We start from the raw sequence: 22,171 nt of genomic DNA on the forward strand, positions 1-22,171 counted from the left end.
AGTGGTTTTGTTTGCTTCTCATGAGCAATGTACAATGGGAAATGTTTCTCCGTCTCTTAACACCTAACCCATTGGTTCTCAAACTGGGGGTCGGGACCCCGTGTTAAGGGGGTGGCTGGGGCTGGCTTAGATGTGATGGGGCCTGGGACTGAAGCCCAAGGTGCATTGCCTGGGGGCAAAGTCCTTGAGCTTCAGCTTTGGCCCCCCTGCCTGGGGCAAAGGGGCTTGGGCTTTGCCCCCCCGGGTCAGCAAGGCCCAGGCTTCGGTCCCCCCTCCAGGGTCACATAGTAATTTTTGTTATCTGAAGGGGTTGTGGTGCGATGAAGTTTGAGAACCCCTCAGCCCTGGAGGGGGTCTCACCTCCTTAGGCGGCAGATCCCTTAGCAGACAAGTGGTCTCGCTGGCCCCCAGCACCGAGGCAGGTCACCCTCCGTGCATGTTCCCAGAGACCTGTTACACAGCAGGTGACAGCTGGCTGGATACATGAACGGAAAGGTGCTTCCACCAACCCCCCCCCCCCCACCTTCACAACCACAGCACACTACGGTCGGTGCTATTTTGGGTAATAGCCTAAGGCCAGTTCCCTCCCACTAAGTATTAGAAACAAACAAGTGTTGGGAAGTTCAGCGTCAATCCATGTTGCCAGGAATCAAAAAGCTTCTCGGTTAGAACCGTGACACCCAAGGCAGGGAGTGGGGCGATTTTGGCAGAAACCAGCGTGGGACATTTTGATTCCAGGCAAAGGCTTTTGGCTGTGTTGTGTGTTGTAAAAGCCTCATTTTGTCATGGAGAAGAGTTAGCTAGATGGCCAGACACCCCGATCAGGGTTAGAGAGCGTGCAGTTCTTCTATCACACAGGAACGGTGGGTGGAGCAGTTTGCCCGTACCTGGCTTGTCTACACCCAGACTTCCTAAAAAACGGATTCGTTAAACTGAGGCAAACCCCTGGGGGGAAACTCCTCTGGTGTAAAACTGGTGATAGTGGTTGAGCTTCAGCCCATAGGTTTATCACTGAAAGTTACACAGATAAGCCAGATTTAAACCCCAGGAGCATCCACTCACTGATGCACCCATTTAACCCATCTCGCCTTTCGTTAAACCAGTGCCGGTGCGGTGCGTGAGCAGACCAGGCCTTCACACAAGTGACGGTCTCCGCACGCACTGAATGGACTGACCGCCCCTGAAGGCCTCTGCCACCAGCCCTGGATCCGTCTGTCCTCAGCTCACCTGGGAACGGGGCATTTTCCTTAGGGGAGCGGTGGCTCTGCCTGACTTTGGCAGGTGCGGAGGGTTCAGTCAGCGTTCTGCACTGGAAGCTGATCATTCCCAGAACGTCCATCCTATGGGCTCTGCGGGGTCACCGCACTTGTCTGGAGACAGGCCTAGAAGCTAAAGGAGGCCCAGAACCAAACGCCCTTAGAAGGCAGCTCAGGCAGTCCTGGATTGACACCGTCACTCCGCCAAGTGCTTTGTAAGAGTCGGCTTTGAAAGACAACAAAGACCTAAGCCCCTTCGAGCAGGGCTCAGTTCTCCCGCCCTCGCTCTCCCGGAGTAGCTCCCCTGGCTCAGTGAGAAAGAGGAGCAGGATCTGGCCCATGGCTATTGGGAACCAGGTCAGGCCCCAGCATGAGAATCCAATTTTCAGCGAAACCAGGGAGTCCACGGCCACCCACCAAGCCAGCCACTGCAGAGCTTGGGTTCACCCAGATTCTTGCTGTTCTTGACAGAAGAGCCAGGACCCAGTTGGGTTGTGCACTTCCCCACTTGGCCCCGTTGGGGGAAGAACCCCAGCCCGGGGGTTTCAAGGGAAGGCTCTGAGGGAGGAAGACGCATGAGTGAGTTGGGGGGAGGGGGGAAGATACTGTTAAAAGGCTCCTGGACAAACAGACTTTTGTTTGTGGGATTGTTTCTGCGTTGAGTCTGGGAACGGTTGTTTACTGTAAATCAGGGGTTCTCAAACTTGTGTACTGGTGACCCCCTCCCACAGCAAGCCTCCGAGTGCGACCCCCGCATATAAATTAAAAACACTTGTTTATAGATTCAATACTATTATAAATGCTGGAGGCAAGGCAGGGTTTGGGGGAAGCTGACAGCTTGCGACCCCCTCAGGGGTCCTGACCCCCCATTTGAGACCCCCTCCTGTAAATAACGGCCCAGTTATGATTCCATTGCATGGGTTAGAGCCGTCAGAAATGGCTTTAGTCACCTAGTGACACCTGCGCCTTTCCCAACCACGCACCGACGCGGACAGCAGCACCCAGGCACGGAGACGAAGGGAAGCGGCCCTCGGAAAGGCGTCACTTCACCCCACCGGTAGTTTTGCTCACAGTAAATTCCAGCACGGGACCCATTTCGGGAGCAGAATGCTGCTTGGGAGCAGTTTCAGGAGGAAGCGCTCCGCAGAGCTCGGCTTCCCGGTTGCAGAGTATGATCTGCTGCGAGGGGCTCGAAGCAGCAGAGGTATGGAAGGGGGTCTGCCTGTTAAGGGTCACTGAGATAGACCCAGGGAAAACTTCTCCCTAGAAAGAGGGGATGCACTGCTGGCAGCCACCCTGAGAGCTGGGGAGGTTACTGGCCCAGGCTCCCCTCAGGAGGCCACGTGGCCCCAGGAGAGGAGTATTTCCAGGTTCCAGTCGCAGGGGCTAAGCATAGGGTGACCAGATGTCCCGATTTTATAGGGATAGTCCCGTTTTTTGGGTCTTTTCCTTGTATAGGCTCCTATTACCCCCCACCCCCGTCCTCATTTTTCACATTTGTTGTCTGGTCACCCTAGCTAAGCAACTGCAGCGGGGGAGGACGGAGCAGAGGCTCACGGGCCCGAGAAGGATTCCTGCCTGTGCGCAGCTTGTCCCCGCTGCCAGGCAAGGAAACAGGACGGGCGTGCACGGCGTAAAACAAGTTACGCTAAGAAAATTCCTTGAGTCAGCATCAGCGCTTTCTCATCCAGACAGGAGCCACCCTGCAGAGCCCTGGAGTCTGGCTACCAAAGGGGAACAAGCACCATTCCAGCACTCTGGCGTACCTGCTTCCCTCGGAGCACCACACTCCAGGAATCTCTTATTGAAGCACTCATCCAGCACTCTCCAGGGGAAGGGGGGGGGATTGTCTTTATTACAGTGACTTGTGCAAGGTGTCTCAGCAAGCCAGCTGCAGAGCCAGCAACAGACCCCCAACTCTCCTGCCCCTAGTCCTGGGCTCGACCCCGGGGTACAACGCTGGCCCTTATGGCCTGATGGAAGCTTGAGTCTTTTCACGGGAAAAGGTGCAACCACATTCTCTAGAGAAGCCAGCCAGTGAGGTAGCAAATGTTCCCATTAACCATCAGAGTTGGAAGGCTGGGAGTGGGAGCCCCGCCCCCCGTGAAAAGTGGTTTGCATTTCCAGAGAGGGATTCAAGGGTTGCAATTCAAAACCAGTTACAACGTATCACAGTTCAAAGGCTGGGACGCCAGCGAATGCTCTGCGTGAGGCGGCCTCGGAGAGGACTGGCTAATTCAGCCAGTGGAAAACCTTGTGCAGACGCCCTAGGTCCCGGAAGGGCCTTGGAGGACAAAAGGAGAAGAGCTTTATTGTTCTATCCAAAACGAAGAGCGAGTCCCGGCAGGACAGAACGCCTAGAGTGGAGGAGTTCTAGCCCACGAAAGCTTACGCTCAAATAAATGTGTTGGTCTCTAAGGTGCCACAAGGACTCCCGTTCTTTTTGCTGAAACAGACTAACACGGCTGCCACTCTGAAACCTCTCATCCACCTTGTGTAGGGTTACCATACGTCCGGTTTTTCCCAGACATGTCCGGCTTTTCGGCAATCAAACCCCCCTCCGGGGGGGGAATTGCCAAAAAGCCAAACAAGTCCGGGAAAATGCCGGCCGGGCACTTCCCCTCCCGCGGAGGCTCTGCTCCTCCCCTGACTCTTCGGCTCTGTTTAAGAGCCGAGCTGCCTGAGCGCTATGGGCTTCAGGCAGCCCCCTTGCCTCCGGACCCCAGCCGCCGGCCGGGCACTTCCCCTCCCGGGCTCCGGCGGTGCAGGGTCCGGAGGTATGGGGGCTGCCCGAAGCCGGTAGCGCTCGGGCAGCTCGGCTCTTAAACAGAGCCACAGAGCCAGGAGAGGAGCAGAGCCGCGGAGGCTCTGCTCCTCCCCTGACTCTTCGGCTCTGTTTAAGAGCCGAGCGCTACGGGCTTCGGGCAGCCCCCATGCCTCCGGACCCTGCGCCGCCGGAGCCCGAGAGGGGAAGTGCCCGGCTGGGGGCGCAGGATCTGGAGGCAAGGGGGCTGCCCGAAGCCCAAGCACTACCGGCTTCACAGTTTGCCGGGCAGCCTCCAGACCCTGCGCCCCCGGCTGGGCACTTCCCCTCCCAGGCTCCAGCTGCGCTCAGGAAGCGCCGGCCGGGGGCGCAGGGTCTGGGGGCTGCCCGGCAAACCGTGAAGCCGGTAGCACTCGGGCAGCCCTTTTCGCATGGCTGGGAGTGGGAGGGAGGAGGGGGTGGGGGCGGGACGGGGAAGGAGCGGAGTTGGGGCGGGGCTGGGGGGTGGGAAATGGGCGGGGCCAGGGCCCCGTGGAGGGTCCTCTTTTTTTATTTGTTAAATATGGTAACCCTAACCTTGTGTCTCTAATATCCTGGGACCAACAGCAGCCTCTATGCCTGTCTTTTAGCCTCCTGCGGCAGGGAGTTACGTAGGTGGACTGTATAAACCATCATCCTTCTATTTGCTCTAGGCTTATTGCTCTTCAGTTTCTTTGGGTGCTTCCCTCTGTCCCAGCAAGATTCTAGCCCAGGGGTAGGCAACCTATGGCATGTGTGCCAAAGGCGGCACGCGAGCGGATTTTCAGTGGCACTCACACTGCCTGGGTCCTGGCCACCAGTCCGGGGGGCTCTGCATTTTAATTTAATTTTAAATAAAGCTACTTAAACATTTTTAAAACCTTATTTACTTTACATACAATAGTTTAGTTACATATTATAGACTTGTAGAAAGAGACCTTCTAAAAACATTAAAATGTATAACTGGCACCAAAACCTTCAATCAGAGTGAATAAATGAAGACTTGGCACACCACTTCTGAAAGGTTGCCGACCCCTGTTCTAGACCCTGACAACTGGAAAGTGAAACTGACCAGACGCTATAAACCAGGGGTTCTCAAACTGGGGGTTGGGACCCCTCGGGGGTCACGAGGTTATTCCATGGGGGGTCGCAAGCTGTCAGCCTCCACCCCCAAACCCCGCTTTGCCTCCAGCATTTATAATGGTGTTAAATATATTTAAAAGTGTTTTTAATTTATAAGGGGGGGGGTCGCACTCAGAGGCTTGCTATGTGAAAGGGGTCACCCATACAAAAGTTTGAGAGCTACTGCTCTAAACAAAAGCCTGTGTAAGGCACCAGGCAGGTTATTGTCACGGTTTACTCCCCTGGTTTGGATCAGCAGCACAAACGGTGAAAAGTAAGTTTGACTTTTAAACCTCTTTCAGTCTAACAACCTAAGGGAAGGAAATGGGTTTAAAAAACGTTTCAACCTGATGGTGTCCCTAAGGTGAAGGCAGCACTCCAGACGTGGACAGACTAGTGTCTGGTGGATACAGAGAACACTCTATTCGTAGTCTTAAAAAAATAGTATGCACCTTGCATCCCCTTTGCTTTAACTGCTACTGGGCAGAGAGAAAGTCAGTGGAGAGCATAGCAGCCATTCCATTCATCATAACGGGCCCTGAGCAGATCTTAAATCGCACCACCAGCTCAGGGTGCGTTATGTAAATGGAGGAAGGCAGCTAAACACCTTCTCTAATGTACTGGTTGCGTCTGCCTTTGCTCATGCCCAACTTGCTGATCCACCCTGGAGTCAGAGCTCTTACCCAGCAACCCTGTAGGTGTAAACAGGAGTCTGCCCTTGTGAAGCGCTGACACCTGGGAGCTCGGTAATCACAAAGAACTGCTCCCAGGGATCAAGAGAACGAAGAATTTTCCATGATGCGCTGAGTGGACAAAGTCACACTTCTGCCTGAACTGAATCACTTCTGTAATGAGTAACCCCGAGATCCCATCACGGACAGAGCAGAGCAAAGCACTCTTGTTTCCCAGGGTTTTAGTACTTGGTGCATTTAGCCGCAATTTGTACAGAGTCAGGTTTATTTCTTCCCCTGTAGATTGTGTTCTTTCCCCGCCCCCTGGGCAGCGGCAGAGAAGAGCAAGGTTGTGTTTGTTTTGTTAAAGAGCAAACTGTGGACTGGGGGGAGGAGACTCTCGGGCAGGTGTACCATTGAAACCACTTTTAACTCATTCTTTGCAATTGACTAAATTCCCAGCTGATGGGTTCCTTTGAGCAAAAGCAAACAACCAGAGGATTAAATCTACACCCTGCCAATTTCACCCCGTCTCTTCTCCCACCCAGAAAGCTGAATTCTGCTCAGTATCCATGCGCCATTCGCACTCAGAGGATGGCGGTCAAGCCAAGCCCACCGCCAGGCTAGCTAAAGGAAAACTCTTTGAAGCCATTAGAATCACATCGTTCCAACTCATTACAAAACGTAGGACGTCTCATCATCTCCTCCAGCAGCAATTGCTGTCAAGGTATCCAAACCTAGCCTTCCACCCCTGAGCAGCACCGTTAGTCTGCACCTTGCAAGGGGCTTCTTCCATGGGCAGTGGGTGAACCCCTGGCTTGGGGAGGCTAGCCCCCCAGCCCCACCCCTTCCACCCGAGACCCCGCCCCTTCTGCACCCACCGGAGCCCAGCCCCCACTGTGACCACTGGCCCCTGCCCAGCACCCCCAGCCCCAGCGCTGAGCAGGTGACAGGCAGGCGGTGCAGCCCCAGCGCTGGGAGGATGGGCAGCGTGCCACAGCCCTGGGGGCACACTACGGCCCCCAGGCTGCCTGCCCCAGCCTCTGGCACAGAGGGAACAGCAGGCAGGATGGGGCCTGAGGGCGGAGCATGGGCGGGGACACGTCAGGCTGTTCGGAAAGGCAGAGCCTTCCCATACCTACGATACCCGCCACCCATGGCTTCTTCACTGCAGTATTGCCAGGGTCCAATGTTATGGACTAGAGCAGCGGTTCTCAAACTGTGGGTCGGGACCCCAAAGTGGGTCCCAAACCTGTTTTAATGGGGTCACCAGGGCTGATGTTAGCCTTGCTGGGGTCCGGGCTGAGGCCAAAGACCGAGCCTCACCACCTGGGGCCAAAGCCAAAGCTCAAAGGTTTCAGCCCGGGGTGGCAGGGCTCAGGTTACAGGCCCCCCACCTGGGGTTGAAGCCCCTGGGCTCTGGCTTTGGCCACCCTGCCCAGGACAGCGGGGCTCAGGCTTCGGTCCCCCTTCCTGGGGTCGTGTAGGAATTGTTGTCAGAAGTGGGTCGTGGTGCAATGGAGTTTGAGAACCCCTGGACTAGCTCCACCTGTCTTGCAGCAACGCTCCCTGCCCACAGCTTTTGGGACTCTCCTGGGGATGTACCGGGGGGAGATAATGCAGGTAACAATTAACACAAATCAAAGGGAAAACATCTTGCACCTAACTGTGTGTGTTGGGGAGGGGGGTTTGATCAGAGCCCCCTGGCTCACTCAGTCCCATGGCAGGATAGGCCGGGCACCACAGAATAGAACATGTTCCGACCTTCACATTCCGGCCCGGTGAGCAAACGGTGGGAAAGGGTTAGAGTCAGTGGCGCTGATTTGCCTGCAACACACACAGCTTCCCAGTGACAAGAGGCACTGTGAGGACACCCCGCCACTCTCAGAGAAAGGAAGGCGCCATTTTCAGAGTGCCGGTTCGTCCTGGGAATTGCCCAGTGCACCGCAGAGGGCAGCCTTGCACCCTGTGGGCGTGGTGCAGCGAGGGTTGTGGGTTTCACAGCACTTTCAGCCCAGCTGCTGGAGACACTCTCATGGCTAAAGCCGCCTTTGCATGCTCCCCAGCCTTGGTGTCTGTTTCCAGGGTGTTCCATCAAGGCAATATGCTGCCATGGCATTGGCTGGTTTGCTTCAAGGCTTTCGCAGTCAGCTCTACTTCATTACAGGGGGTCGAGCTCGTGGTGTGTGTGTGTCTCTCTCTAATGAGGTGGCAGGTTACAGTGGTTGTCACCAGCGCCCGCGCCTCACACACCCCTCACAGCAGCCAGCGCTCTCATATTCGTGGGTCTGCACGCTGGCTCGTGCCCCACTCAGAGTGGGGGGGCAGGCACGACTCTCACACTCAGGTGAGGGGGCTGAGCCTATGGAGAAAGGCTGGCACGGGCCAAACACACACTGTCTGAAGGGACAGGGCACAGGTCTGTGGTCGGCAGGCCAGCGGGCGTTTTGACGACACGAGCAGCCACGCAGTGCCATCCATTCACCGGCAACCCTGGACACTGAACAGTCCAGCATCCTAACGGGACTTCGAGGTCCTTCCGCTCCACAGGCTTTTATCTCCTGGGTCTCTTTCTGATGTGCCCAGTGGAACTCTGGCTTTTGAGCTGAGAGGGGATCTCCAGCCACCCTCCCCGGCAGGCAGAAGGGCCCCACTGAGCAGGGCCGGCTCCAGCTTTTTTGCCACCCCAAGTCGGGGGGCAGATAAAGCCGTGATCAGCGGCACTTCGGCGACAGCTCTACCGCGCCGCTTCATTCTTCGGCGGCAAGTCCTTTGCTCCGAGAGGGACCTGCCGCCGAAGACCCGGACGTGCCACCCCTTCCCATTGGCCGCCCCAAGCACCTGCTTCCTTTGCTGGTGCCTGGAGCCGGCCCTGCCACTGAGCACAGCCAAGGGATGAACACAGTCCTGCAGCCAGGGGACCTGCCGACGTGTCCCTCCCCCTGCGCGCGTTGGTTCTCACACTCTCTCCTGGTGACTTGTGCTAACAGGGCGGCCTGTCTCCTTTTATTATACTAGGCCACCCGGGGAATTAAATCATGCCGGGAGAGAGGCTTTCCCCAGACCCGCATATTTTACAATAGACCCGACAATGGAGCAAACCAGCTCCCCCGTGGGAGGGGAAGGCAGGCCTGAGTTTGTGGTTACCTTTTCCTACTAGCTGCGGGTCCCTCGGAAGAGCAAGGGCATCAGCTCCCGCGTGGGGTAAGAGACGGGGGGCCCAGTCAGACAATCCTGTGAAGAACCAGCTGTCACAGCTGGCAGCTCCCGACTGGCCAAACGGCCCCTAACGCCTGGCGAAGGCGCTCTAGGCAGGGTGTCTATGGCACGAGACCTCCGGGATCCCCAATACGCAAATGAGGGGATCCCATCCTGGGCGCAGTCTGCCGCTGACAGGGGCTGCCTCCTCTGCGTGCAGCGCAACTTCCCACCTCTGCGTGGGAGAAACTCTTCCCGGGGACCAGCCACGTCGGGGGGGGGGGGGGGGGGGGCTGCTGTGGGGAAGTGACCTTGGAGACTCCCCAGGTCACACCCCCGCCCAGCGGCACTGTGCTCTGCAGGAGCAGCCGGTCCGACATCCCAGCCACATCCTGCTGATCCCAGCCCCCTCTGCCATTGCAGGAGGTCGGACCGGCCTCTGCACACCGGTGCCAGCTGTAGCTGCAGAAAGCTAGGGATCATATGCAAATGCAATGCGCTAATATGAATATGTACCATTTACATAAATCCCCCAGGTCATTAAAGCCTTCACTTCCTTGCCCACCCCCCAGCCAGCCATCATTCCGTCCCAACCACGTCCCCTTTTGTTCCACCCTCTGCTCTCTCCCCGCCCTCGGCCAGGAGCGTGGCCTCCACTAGCCACAGGCAGATTGCTCCAGTGACACCCCCCCACACACACACTGCGTGTCGCTGTATTTGCATCTGCAGGGCCACAGGCAGGGTGGGGGCTACGCTCCAACAGGAGTCTGGGATTCGGACCCTGGAGGACTCTAGCCAAGATGCAGCCCACAAGGGTCTCCCCGTTGGGAGAAGAAGTGGCTGGTTGGGCCCCCCCGATGAGGACCCTCCGAGCCAGGCAGGGAGATTGAATGCACCTACTTTTGTGTACTTCCTCCCCCGGCCGTGGCCAGTGTTAATGTGGGCGGTTGGAGCTGCGGCGCTCCACCCCAGAAGGGAGGGGGCTGTTCTTTCAAACGCCGCGCCAGGACGCCGGGTGTGAGCACCGGGGTTAGGAAGGGTCAGGCAAAGGAGCAATTCATTCGAACCCGTGCTGGTGTCGCCACTGGCGGCCTCCAGCGCAGCTGCCTCCTGCGTGCGGCTCGCAGAGCAGAGGAAGTTTCCCAGTAACGTCGGGTCTGAACCAGCTTATCAGGAAACACAGCACCAGTGGCGGGGCCATTCACTCCGCGCAAAGGAACAGCCCCGAGAGGGCCTGTGCTCCTTCAGCCTGGCTCTGCGCCCCACGCCCTGCTCACCGCACTGAACGCTCATTCCACGGTGCGGCTTCTTCCTGGCAACCTGAGGAAACTCTGCTGGGTACAGCAGGGTCTCGAACAAACATTTTGTAGTTATAAAAACACCAAACATCTTAATCCAGTGAAAAGTGCGGAGAAGTGCCTGGCATGCCCAGACCTCCTCTGAAGAACTGGGACTGTCTGGTGGTGAGACAAGGACACGGTCACTTTACCCAGAGGTAGCTGCATTCCAGAGACATGCACAGGGACTCTGTCCAATGAGCACACATTTTATTGGGTTTCCATAGCACCGAGATACAAAACGGACTCATCATTTAATACCTTTGTCACTCCTGGTCACAAGAGCTCCCACGGTCACTAACTAGGAAGAGCACAGTCCAGTTCAGAATTTTTCCAATGTGAAAAATAATCATGAGTTTTTGTATTGCCAGCATCTCCCCCAGGTTGTTTTTTTTAACCCCAGATGATGGGATAAATGATCTCCTGGGTCCCCCTTAGTGATCTGGAACAGAGTCTAGTCGCAACTAAAAAGCAGGACATTCGTTCTTTAGATTTCAAATACCAATTTTCCAGAGGCAGGTTCAGGAATAAACCAGGGAGTCACTGGTAAGTTCCAGCCAGCAGCACCTTTCATTTGTGTTCATGGCCGTTTCCAAAGTGTTTCCATTTTAGGGAACGCTCATCAAAGATGCATGAAATCTTCTTCTCAATTCACGCTACAGAGTTTGCAAAGCTCTGGGATCCAGCACAATACCAAGGCAAGATTAGAATCCTGAGACACTTGCCACCTTTTCTATCACATAACGCGAAGTTGAGTTAGTCTGTGGCTGTGTTTAAGGCTGTCTTAAACCCGTAAGAGGGATGGGAGGTGGGAAGCGAAGGATTTCCCCCACAGAAATCACAGGCTAAGTAGGAAAGTCCCTAAATTTCATTTCATTTTCGTTTCAATCCAGTCTGAGAATGACTCGCACACCTGTTCTTCCTGCAATAAACCTTCTGGGGGAGATTAAGGCAACAGCCACGTTAGGCAAAGTCTCAGAGCTGCCCTCCCGCTCAAGTCCACGTCCTCACTCTGCCCATTCCTACCCACATGCCAGTGAGGGGCAGCATGGTCACACGGACAGGAGACACGAGTTTCCATTCCTGGCTCAGCTACAGACTGGCTGGGTGACCTTGGCCAGGAAACTCACTCGCTGGGCATCCGTCCCCCCCCCCCTTTGCAGACCAGGGAGAGCCTGGAGGCGAAAAGTGCCCAGGCTCAGTGTCCTACAGGCCCAGGCTAAGCACAGAGCGAAGTGGAGAGTTACAGACTGCCAACCCCTGAACAGCGCCCAGACACCGCAGTGGCAGGGGCCTTTCCTCCAGTCCAGGGGAACGGGGTGGGACGCCCCTTTGGAGGGGCCAGTGCTGCTCATACTCCTAGAGAGAGAAGAGACGAGATGCTCTCCTTCTCCCCTCTGCACGCTGGCTCCCCAGCACCCCTGCTCTGGGCCAGGAGGCTGTGCCCAGGAGTGGGCTGCAGAAAATCTCCCCTTAGCACAAGAAAAGAGAGAGGACCACCCCTGGCTCCGGTGCCACTCTGAATGGAGCTCGGCTTGACTCTTGTTTTTAATTGGAGAGAAGCAGCCGTCAAACCTGTTTCTCCAGGAGGCCTGGCTGGAAAGAACGTGCATTCCTGCCCAGCCACGCCCAGGCAGCACGCAGCAGGTTCACTTTTACCCTGGCCTTGCAGCTTCCTCCTCCCACAGGACAGGTGCTTGGAAGCTATGGAGCGATCCTGGCACAGCACAGGAGCCCAGCCCAGGCACCGTCAGGGCACTGGGTTGAGGTTCATTTCCCCCCAACTCACTTGCCTGCTCTGGCGCCCAGGGAACAAACAGACGGAGAATTCGCCAGCTCAGTTAGAAACTCCTGTAACTCAACTCTGCAGAGACTGAGCAGCTCTCACTGAGAGCTGGGGCCAGACGCAAAGCTGAGGGGTTGCGTAGATAAAAAAAATAAAAAATATAAAAAAAAAATTCAAGATACATGCAAAATATTTGCTGTGTTAGCCGTTCATACAAATGGCTGCATTAGGCTAGCTGGGGGATGCACTAACCCACATTATAATCAACTTTAAATAGCAAAAGGCCAAGATATCAGACACTGAAAAGTGGCTTCTGGCCCCCGCAGAACTACTGGCAAATGATGCGCAGTCAGTTATGGGCCTAAAATATCTGCCCTTGCACAATACAGCTCCAGTCCCCTGGTCTCCCCCAGCCAGGGCAGAAAGAGCGCCGGGACAGGCAAAGCTACGTATCCCTGTGATAGGTCCAACCAGGCTCGCTGCCCATTGAGAACACCACGTCTACACTGCACCCAGGCACGTCATGAACCACCACACAAGCCTCCATGTCCCGGCAAGCTGTGCGGCAGCTCCCCACCCCAGCTCACCTCTGCTCCGCCTCCTCCCCGAGCACGCTGCTGCTCCACTTCTCCCGCCTCCCAGGCTTGCGGCGCTAATCAGCTGTTTGGCGCTGCAAGTCTGGGAGGGGAGGAGAATTAGAGCGGGGGCAGCGTGCTTGGGGAGGAGGTGGAGCAGAGGTGAGCTGGGGTGGGGAGCTGCCACACAGCTCCCTGGGCCAGGGGCGGTGGGGAGCTGCCGCGGGGGGGAAATTGGGGGCACCGTTTTTTAGCACCCCCAAATCTTGGCGCCCTAGGCCACCGCTTAGTTTGCCTTAATGGTAGCACCAGCCCTGGCTGCATGGATCTGGGCAGGGAGCCTGCCTGCACCGCTGCGCCGCAACCGGACTTTTAATGGCCCGGTCAGAGAGCCACCAGGGTCCCTTTTTGATGGGGCATTCCAGTCCAACCCTAGCTGGAAGAAGCAAAGGTCTGAAGATTCAACAAGTCTTGTGGCCTGAGCTCGGGGGGGGGAAGAGGGACAGCGGAATACGCCAGTGTCAGAATTAAATATAGAGGGCATGGAAGTAAATGGCCCACAACAGAGCTGGAGCTACGCTGTGAGATGTCCTTGTTTGCTACGGCAAGCTGCCCAGTCCCCAGAGAGGGGCCGCCACGCTAGCCTTTAGCACAGAGCCTAATATGGTCATCCTAGTCCGACCCACGCTGGAGCAGACTTTCGCTCCAGCCCAGGCTGGGCCAGGGAACAATGACATCACTCAGCCGACTCAGCCCTCCTTCATTCAGGCCCAGCGCAGGTGGAGGTGAGTCGTTCACTGGCGGTAAAGCGCCAACCCCTCCTGAACAGAGAAGCGGCTTAGAGCTGCAGATTAGCAAAACAAGCTCTCGCCTCCCACACTGGAGTCAGGGAGCGGTTCTGGGTTTATTGCCACTTGTAGGTTGTTTTGTCACTGCCTTTGTACCATCAGCCCCTGGGTTTGGGCAATAACCTGCCTTTGTGTTTACCCAAATCCAGCCGCTCCTCCGCAAAACGCAGACCCATCGTAGGAGGAAGTGAGAGTCCAGAGAGACTCATCAGCTTTTATGGCCCCTGGGGACAAACAAGACAGCAGAACTCCTACGCCGCCTCTCCCACGGAAACACCTACTCCCGGACAGACCCCGGATGTCATACTGAAGTTTCACCATGACTTCAGGCTTGCAAGACAGAGTTTCTCCCGAAAGGTGATTCAGGGCGAAATCACACATGTACAAAGCGAACAATTCACCCAGGCTGCCAAAGGCGCCAACCCAAGAGGGGACGTTCGTAGCTCGGGGAAGCTGGCCAAAGCCCCGAGCCCTACAGTGGCAGCCTTTGCCGCTGCTCGGGGACCAGGTCTCTGGATGAGGCAGTCCCAGCTCAACACAAGCGCACAGACAGGATGAAGGGGATGGGGCAGCACGTGCTACAAAGGGGACAAGAACAAGGTGCAGGGAGGTCAGCGAGGGAATCCTGCTGCTGCCGCCTCACCAGACGCTAGTCGTGAGGGGCTCACTATAGTTGGACACCAGCAGCCACACAGGACAGCTTAGCCCACAGCCACAGAGCCCCCCGAGACGGGCAGAGGGTGTCAGCAGGACCCTATTACCAGAGAAGCTTAACAAATAAATAGAACAGGAGGGAGAAGCAGCAGCTGCCTTCTGCATTAGCGGTCACCCGCCCTGGATTCCAGACACTGACCCCTCCTGTCTGCAAGAATGGGATGGGCAGGATCCGCCAGGAAAATCTGTTCCAAAGTGCTGCACAAGCTACTCCTCTCCCTCCACTCGTGGCCACGATGCCATTTCCTCCTCCGGGCCCTGGGGAGACAGAGGTGACGTGACCTGCCATGGTCCCCAGTGAGTCAGTGCCAGAGCGAAAAGCTCCGGAATTCCTGATGCCTAGCCCTATGCTCGGTCCACTAAGCACACTGCATCTTCAGCCCAGTTCGCAGGGGCTGGAAACAGCTGTGGTCCAAAGAGTGGGTAACCACCTGCCTTTGAATTCAACAGCAGATGCTACTGAGGTCCTTCAGAAAGAGATGGTTTGATCCCAGTACCTGCCACCCCTTACGTGAGAGGATGGTTTGATCCCAGTACCTGCCACCCCTTACGTGAGAAGTTCAGCAGACAGAGCAGTTACGAAATGTTGTATAAATGTTTCTAGCGAATGGCTGCGAGAATAATGCAACAAGCAGCATTTATTCTTTGCAATTAATTCTTAGGAAGTTGCATCTTCCTCCATCAAACCCTTTCATTAGCTCTTTAAAGGGCCTTATCGGGCAATAAAATCTTTAGGAAAGGTTTTAGAGTAGGCACCCAACCTCCTCCAGAGGAGAGGTGTTTAAGCAGATTGGATGGCCAGTTAAAAACAACCAGCCAGAGGTCTTGGGGAGGTCTCCAGTCATGATCACAACAGGTGTTTTTTTCTCCTAAACTCAATGAATCCTGAAACCTCTCCAAACCCATCAGCTGGAAAGTGCACACACCCTGAGCTAATCACCCTAATTACAGCCCAACTCATTAGCCTGGGGAAAGCTCCCATGCTTCAGTCACAGGACCCAGCTGATTCCCTTTGAAGCACCGTGATTAGCTCCTCTGGAGCATTGGCTCAGTACAACCGTCCTCCAATTCCAGGGCTGCCTTTTAGATCAAATTTACTGCAATCAAGTTTCTTAAAGCTCTACCCCTGTGGCGCCTACGGACCAAGCCCTTAAACCAGAACTGAATGCACAGTGGACAGTTTAGTATAGAACATCAGAAAATACAAAAACAACAAGGAGTCTGGTGGCACCTTAAAGACTAGCAGATATATTTGGACATAAGCTTTTGTGGGTAAAAACCTCACTTCTTCAGATGCGTAGAGTGACAGTTACAGCTGCAGGCATTATATATTGACACATGGAGAGCAGGGAGTTACTTTGCAAGTGGAGAACCAGTGTTGATGGGGCCAATTCAATCAGGGTGGATGTAGTCCACTCCCAATAATAGATGAGGAGGTGTCAATTCCAGGAGAGGAAAAACTGCTTCTGTAATGAGCCAGCCACTCCCAGTCCCTAGTCAAGCCCAGATTAATGGTGTTAAATTTGCAAATGAATTTTAGTTCTGCTGTTTCTCTTTGAAGTCTGTTTCTGAAGTTTTTTTGTTCAATGATAGTGACTTTTAAATCTGTAATAGAATGACCAGGGAGATTGAAGTGTTCACTTACTGGCTTATGTATGTTACCATTCCTGATGTCCAATTTGTGTCCATTTATTCTTTTGCGGAGGGACTGTCCGGTTTGGCCAATGTACATGGCAGAGGGGCATTGCTGGCACATGATGGCATATATAACGTTAGTAGATCTGCAAGACCTTCCTCTTTGCTCAAGCTTTTGACCTCTACTAATAAGCAGCAAGGATGTTAGGCCTTCCCGAATGGGTTAGCCAGACACTGGGCCTTGGAGATAGGAGAGAGAGGAGGGGGACAATCCCAGAGCAATTTCTCTCTCATCAACCCTCCCCGCAACCTGGAAGCAGAACGTGCCAGTGAACAAGGGGATTTCCAGCTATCACCAGTGTGAGGGATCGGGGTGGCTTTGCAGAAAGATGACTCAGGCTGCCGAGTGGCAAACCACCCTGTCATGCCAGCACAGGCAAGACTGGCAGCAGGGCACTTGGCAGAGGGACCCGGAGGGGGAGGACGAGTGAAGCAATTTTTCTAAAGGTCAATGACAACAGAGGTGCAAAGTCTAACTTCTGTCTGCCAGGCTCCAGGGGCCCAACAGTGCAGGGCCTCTGCAGACCTCACTCAGCAGGAGGAGCTACCAGGAGTTCCCCGCCCCCCCAACTACTCACCCAGGGGTTAGAGCTTCCCACTGCTGGCACTAGGTCTTTGCATACCTGTCTTTCCAAAGACCACCAACCTACCAGCCAAACCCTATCAACCATTAACCACAAGTACACAGCATTTCCATAGCAACCCTGTCAAAAAACAGAGCAGTCCTGGGAACTTCAGCGGGATCCGAACTCCCAGCGAGCCACCTGAACAGAGGCGCTACCAGCCTTTCTGACGGGGCGCCTCCCTGGTGGGCTCGCTGCTCACCTGAGACCCCAGCAGTCCTGCCTCTGTCTGCTTCACAAACACCGAGAAAGAGGGAGCATTGCTCCCAGGCCTTCCCTATGGGCATAGGCTCTGCCCCAGCTCCTGCCATAACCACGGAAGAGAAACAAGTGCCCCTCGTAGGGGCAGGAAGACTTGCTGAAGATATTCAAGAGGGCACCATACAGTGAGGGGCAAAGGAACAGGGCTTGATTTTACAGCCGTGCTGAACAGACAGGTGTGTTTGGACACACAACAGTCACATCTAGACTAGATCACAGCAGCAAAAATAAAGTGGGTCACAAGCTCTGCCCAACACCAGCTCATTCTTGGGCTCAGCTGCAAAAGAACTCTGCCCCACACGACATCTGGGACCTTAAAAGTGCAGTAGTCACATGGGCCCCCACTGTTCCGAATGCCCCAAAGTCTCCAGTCTGTTGCTCTTCAAAGGGTTTGACCCTAGCCGGAGTTGATTCTCCCCCGCAACCCACTTCCGGGCCTGGCTACACATTGTTCCTCACAAGCCATGAGGAAGCCAGATGCAGGCTAGAGGAGACCCCAGCTGGAGTTCTAGCCAAGCACCAGTTTGTCTTCTTGAGAAGAAGTTTAGACAAGGGCTTCTCACCAAGCATTCTGCCAGTTATGAAAGAGGCATTTCCAGGGATGGTGCAGTCACGAGCCAAAGTTGCGACACTAGACACCTCACAACTCTTGGTACCAGTCACACACAAAATCAGCTTTCCTTTGTTCTATAGTAGCCAGCGAAAGAAGCCACCAGGCAACCCCAGGACATCGGAACAAAGGCAGCTAAGTACTGACGGTTCCTCTGCACCGGCTCATTCTTCACAGAACGCTGAGCATGGGAATTTCATCCCCAACATCACTTGGTAGAAGCTTGAGAAGCCAGATTTAAAGGCTGCCAAATCTTTGATGATGTTAGGGAACCAACGTCTTGGCTCTGTCACAGCCCGCAGTGGGAATTGCCATCTGGACAAACCCTCCTTCTTCAGCTCATCTTTGGGCACTTGTCGTCAACACTGGGACACGGAAGTGGGTTTAAGAGGGACTGAGGTGGGTTAAGGGGGACTGTGTCTTCTGGAGACCCACGAAGAGGAAGTGGAACTTGTGGTCTCCTTCTAATTTGGTCTTCTGATTTTGCAAGTTTCCTGGGATGACACTAAGTTGGAGTGGGCAGCGCTGACTGGAGGAGGCGATGGGGGTAGCGAAGGATTATAGGGTAGTGGCTAGGTCTACTCCCAGAGGCCAGGTTTGGATGTTTGAGAGATGCAGCACATTTGTAAAGGAAGCGTGATGTATAGCGAGGGATGGAACCAGACACCACTGACACACCTGCGACCCAAACTCTGCTTTAGCCAGGTGGGTTTTGGTTTACAGATGTGGATTGGAGGCGCCTCTGTCCGAGATGGGTGCGAGGCATCGCACGCAGTCGTGACCCCAGAACGCACACAGCACGAGACAGCTTAGCTCCAGCTTGCACTCGCCAAGAGAACCAAAGCACCATCCGAGGGCAGGGGCAGGGCACACTTAACCCATCCGCAAGCTCAGAGAGAACAGAGGCACTGCTTTTGCTGGACATGCTACCTCCGGAGGCTGGCAATTACTACGTGTCTAGTGCGAGGTGTTTTACAGACAGCCGTGGAAGGGTCCCTCCCCCTAAAACAGGGGGTCGCAAACTGGGGGTCAGGACCCCTCAGGGGGTCGCAAAGTTATTCCATGGGGGGGTCGTGAGCTGTCAGCCTGCAACCCAAACCCCGCTTTGCCTCCAGCATTTATAATGGTGTTAAATATATTAAACAGTGTTTTTCATTTATAAGGGGTGTCGCACGCATAGGCTTGTGTGAAAGGGGTCCCCCGTACAAAAGTTTGAGAACCACTGCTCTAAAACCACACCGTCGAAGAGACCACAGCACTGTAGACAGATTGTCTGCTTTGATTTTGTTGGTCATGCCTGAGAACCAGCTATTTACAGCCAAACCAAAACCAAGTCCCCAAACTGCTGCCGTTTAAGTAATTAATTAATAAGTAAGTAATAATTTCCTTATTTACACAACGTCAAAGGCCAAACCGATGACCCACTCACATTACCGAAACTTCAGTAAGAACAGCAGGAAATGGGCATTCCTGCTGCCGGGCACAGGGATGATAGTGAAAAGCTTTGAAGGCAGATTGTCAGTGAATAAACACAAGCCAAACACCCGAAGAGGCTAGTTAGAACAAGTCTGCTTTCAGCTTCCTTACGCCTCCCATAGCTCCAGGGGAAAGGGCAGATTTCAGTGATCCTCGCTGCTCGTTAGCACTTCCATGTCAGGAAACATTTACTGGTCTAGTCCATAACTTCGGCCACTCTTAGAGCACTAGACTCAAAAGCATAAAGCAAACTGCGGTCTTGTGACCAGCCAGATCTCCACAGCCCAAAGGCAACGGGCTCGCCCTTTTCCCAGATGCTAATTAGCAGCAGCTAGAAATACATTCAATTCTTTCTGAACTCTACTTGTCCCCATCAGCGGTCCCTGCTGTAAGGGTATCGGGGGGCTTCTCCAGCACCAGCCAGTTTTACATCCAAATTGGCTGTTTTTCTAGTTCAAATGGGGATTCATTTGAGGCAGTCCCATGGGCCGGGTTACTGAGGTGGGCAGACGGGATGATCACAGTGGTCCCTTCTGGCCTTACACTCTATGAGCCTATGCTCAGGATGGCGAACACAGCGGCTGAGGGAAACACTCTCCCCATGAAGGTGTGAGCTGCCCTGAGACAAAGCGTGGGAACTTCTGCCTCGAATGGAGCATTCAAGGACCCGAGAAGTCACCTTACCTTTGCCCAGCACTCGGCCAGTTTCCAGATCCCGCCGGGACACAGGGAAGGTGTAGCTCTCGGAGCCGAAACCCGGCTGGCACTGCGACACCTCTTCACAAAACCATCGGCCAGCCTGGTTCCCGAGAAATAAGCGTTAGTAAGTTGCATGTCCTGGCCTGGCCTATCTGTGATTTCCCTTGAACCCCATCATGCTGACCCCCGAAAATCCTGCCTAGAGAATTCTACTTTGGAGGATCCAGAAGGAACGGGTCCCAAAGCTCACGCCCCCCCACCCCCCGAGTCCCCACGGGGGCTGTATCTGGCATCCGGGGCAGGTCACAAGCAGTAAGTCCCCCAGGGCATCGCCCTGTTCAGAAGGAAATTCCACCTGCAACTCAGCCCCCCCCGCCCTCCACCCTGCCAGAATCCAGAGGAGGCCGGAGCACTAGGCTCCAGGGAGAAAGTCTGTCACAGGCCGGCAGCCTCACAACACAGCCTGTCCCAGGAGACTCCCAGCCCAGGATCGGAGACCCGGAGAGTCCAACCAGCCCTGAACTCCGGCGTCAGGGCCTGGCTATTGCGCACAATGCTGGCCAATGCCACCCCGGCACACCACAAGTACAGCAACCCACTGCCCAGGCAAGGGGTGTGGGGACGACGACACTGCAGGGGGTACTGCCCTAACAGGGGGGGGGGGGCAGCAACGGGGCAGCCAGGATGGGAGCTGCCCTTACACAGGGGGGGGGGGTCAGCCGGGGGGGAGCTGCCCTTACACAGTGGGGAGGGCAGGAGGGAGCAACTGGGGGGGTGCTGCCCTTACACAGTGGGGGGGGGTCAGGAGGGGGGGTAGCGGGGCAGCCGGGGGGGGGTGCTGTCCTTACAAAGGGGAGCGTGGGAGGCGGGGGGGCGGCAGCCGGGTGCCCCAGGAAGCGGCTCCGCACAACCCCCCGAAGTGACACCCGGTCTCTCCCTTGCGGAGCTGGGGGGCGCGGTCCGGCCCCGTTACCTGCAGCAGCAGCAGCAGGCAGAGCCCGGGCAGGCGGCCCCGCGGCGGCCCCATGGCACAGGAGCGGGCGGGTCGGTGCGGGCCGAGGGTCGCTTCTCTCCGCTCCGTGCGCGCTGCAGCGCCGAGTGCCGGCCGGGCAGGTGCGGCCGCTCCCAGCGCCCCGCCCCGCAGGTGAGGCGGCTCCGGCGATCCCGGGAGGGCGGGACTCGGCGGCCCTGGCCCGGCCCTGCCCCGCCGGGAGGGGCCCCGGGGAGCGCCCTGTGCCGGGGGTAGGTGCGCTCCGGCCCGGCCCCAGAGGCGGCTCCCAGCCCGGCCTGGTGCCCGGACCGGGGCTCGCCCGCGGGGTCCTGGCAGCAGGCCTGGGCCGGCCGAGAGAGGGACCCTGGGGCAGGTCCCTGCTGATGAAATAACGACCAGTGGGTGAGTGGCAGCGCCCGGGCCCGAGCAGGCCCCTCCGTGCTGGGTGCCCCCAGAGCCAGTCCCTGCTCCAGAGCACGCGGGGGAGCCTGGGCTCACGGCCAGCGGGGCTGCCAGGGCAGTGCCCCACTGGGCAGACACACCCACCCACCCGGCGCAGACCGGGCCTGCGGCCGTCAGGAGCCCGGGCTCCCCCACAGGTGCCTAGAGCCCCAAGGATACAAATGTGATAGGGGTACACAGCCGAGGTAACAAAACGATCCTCGCTAAGGCAGAGCTGTTCCAGCCGCAGCCCCCGCCCAGCCCCTGCGAGCTGTCACTGCGTTTTGTCCTTGCCCTTCGAGCCTCCCCAACTGTGGCACAGGTCAGAGGAGCGAATGCAAAGGCAGCCCTGCAGGAAGCGGCGTTTCCATTGGGGATTTTCGGGAGAGGCAGATTTCCCAAACCAAGCCCTTGTGTGCTGCTCACTGGCCCTTGAACTGCAAGGCCTCTGGGGCGAGGGCTGGCTCCTGCTACTTGTCTGTGCAGCACCCGGCCCAATGGGCGGCCCAGCTCGGCTCATGCTTCTGGGTGGTACCCAAAAATACGAACTATCGTTACCTGCTGTCACCCCTCAATCACATCACAACCTGTCCCTCACCCTCTGTCTGTTGGGATTCCGGCGAGGAATCTAGAACCAAACAGATCGGGCGGTGTAAGAACCCATCCACGTATGCAGGTTTAGGTTCTCAGACTGTAAAGTTTTTAGGAGAGGAAACTTCTGTCCTGTAATAAGAGTAAGTTGCATGTCCTGGCCTGGCCTATCTGTGATTTCCCTTGAACCCCATCATGCTGACCCCCGAAAATCCTGCCTAGAGAATTCTACTTTGGAGGATCCAGAAGGAACGGGTCCCAAAGCTCACGCCCCCCCACCCCCCGAGTCCCCACGGGGGCTGTATCTGGCATCCGGGGCAGGTCACAAGCAGTAAGTCCCCCAGGGCATCGCCCTGTTCAGAAGGAAATTCCACCTGCAACTCAGCCCCCCCCGCCCTCCACCCTGCCAGAATCCAGAGGAGGCCGGAGCACTAGGCTCCAGGGAGAAAGTCTGTCACAGGCCGGCAGCCTCACAACACAGCCTGTCCCAGGAGA

The 22,171-nt window shown here is 56.0% G+C and overlaps 1 protein-coding gene across 2 annotated transcripts in view; it reads right to left on the bottom strand.

Annotated features, from left to right (window-relative positions):
* LOC128848770 (B-cadherin-like) overlaps nucleotides 1-21,345 on the bottom strand; it is a 40,271-nt gene extending 18,926 nt beyond the window's left edge. The window contains exons 1-2 of one of the 2 annotated variants that reach the window (XM_054048917.1): nucleotides 20,627-20,759; nucleotides 19,639-19,753 (exon numbers count right to left, since the gene is read on the bottom strand). In XM_054048917.1, coding sequence (XP_053904892.1) covers nucleotides 19,639-19,753; nucleotides 20,627-20,680 — 169 coding nt within the window. In that variant the 5' untranslated portion in view covers nucleotides 20,681-20,759. Of the gene's footprint in view, nucleotides 1-19,638; nucleotides 19,754-20,626 lie in introns of both variants that reach the window. The other variant, XM_054048918.1, reaches the window with a different exon arrangement.
* Between the last annotated feature and the right edge of the window lie 826 nt (nucleotides 21,346-22,171).

This window comes from Malaclemys terrapin, chromosome 14, assembly GCF_027887155.1.
Source record: "Malaclemys terrapin pileata isolate rMalTer1 chromosome 14, rMalTer1.hap1, whole genome shotgun sequence".
In the NCBI taxonomy this organism is placed as follows: Eukaryota; Metazoa; Chordata; order Testudines; family Emydidae; genus Malaclemys; species Malaclemys terrapin.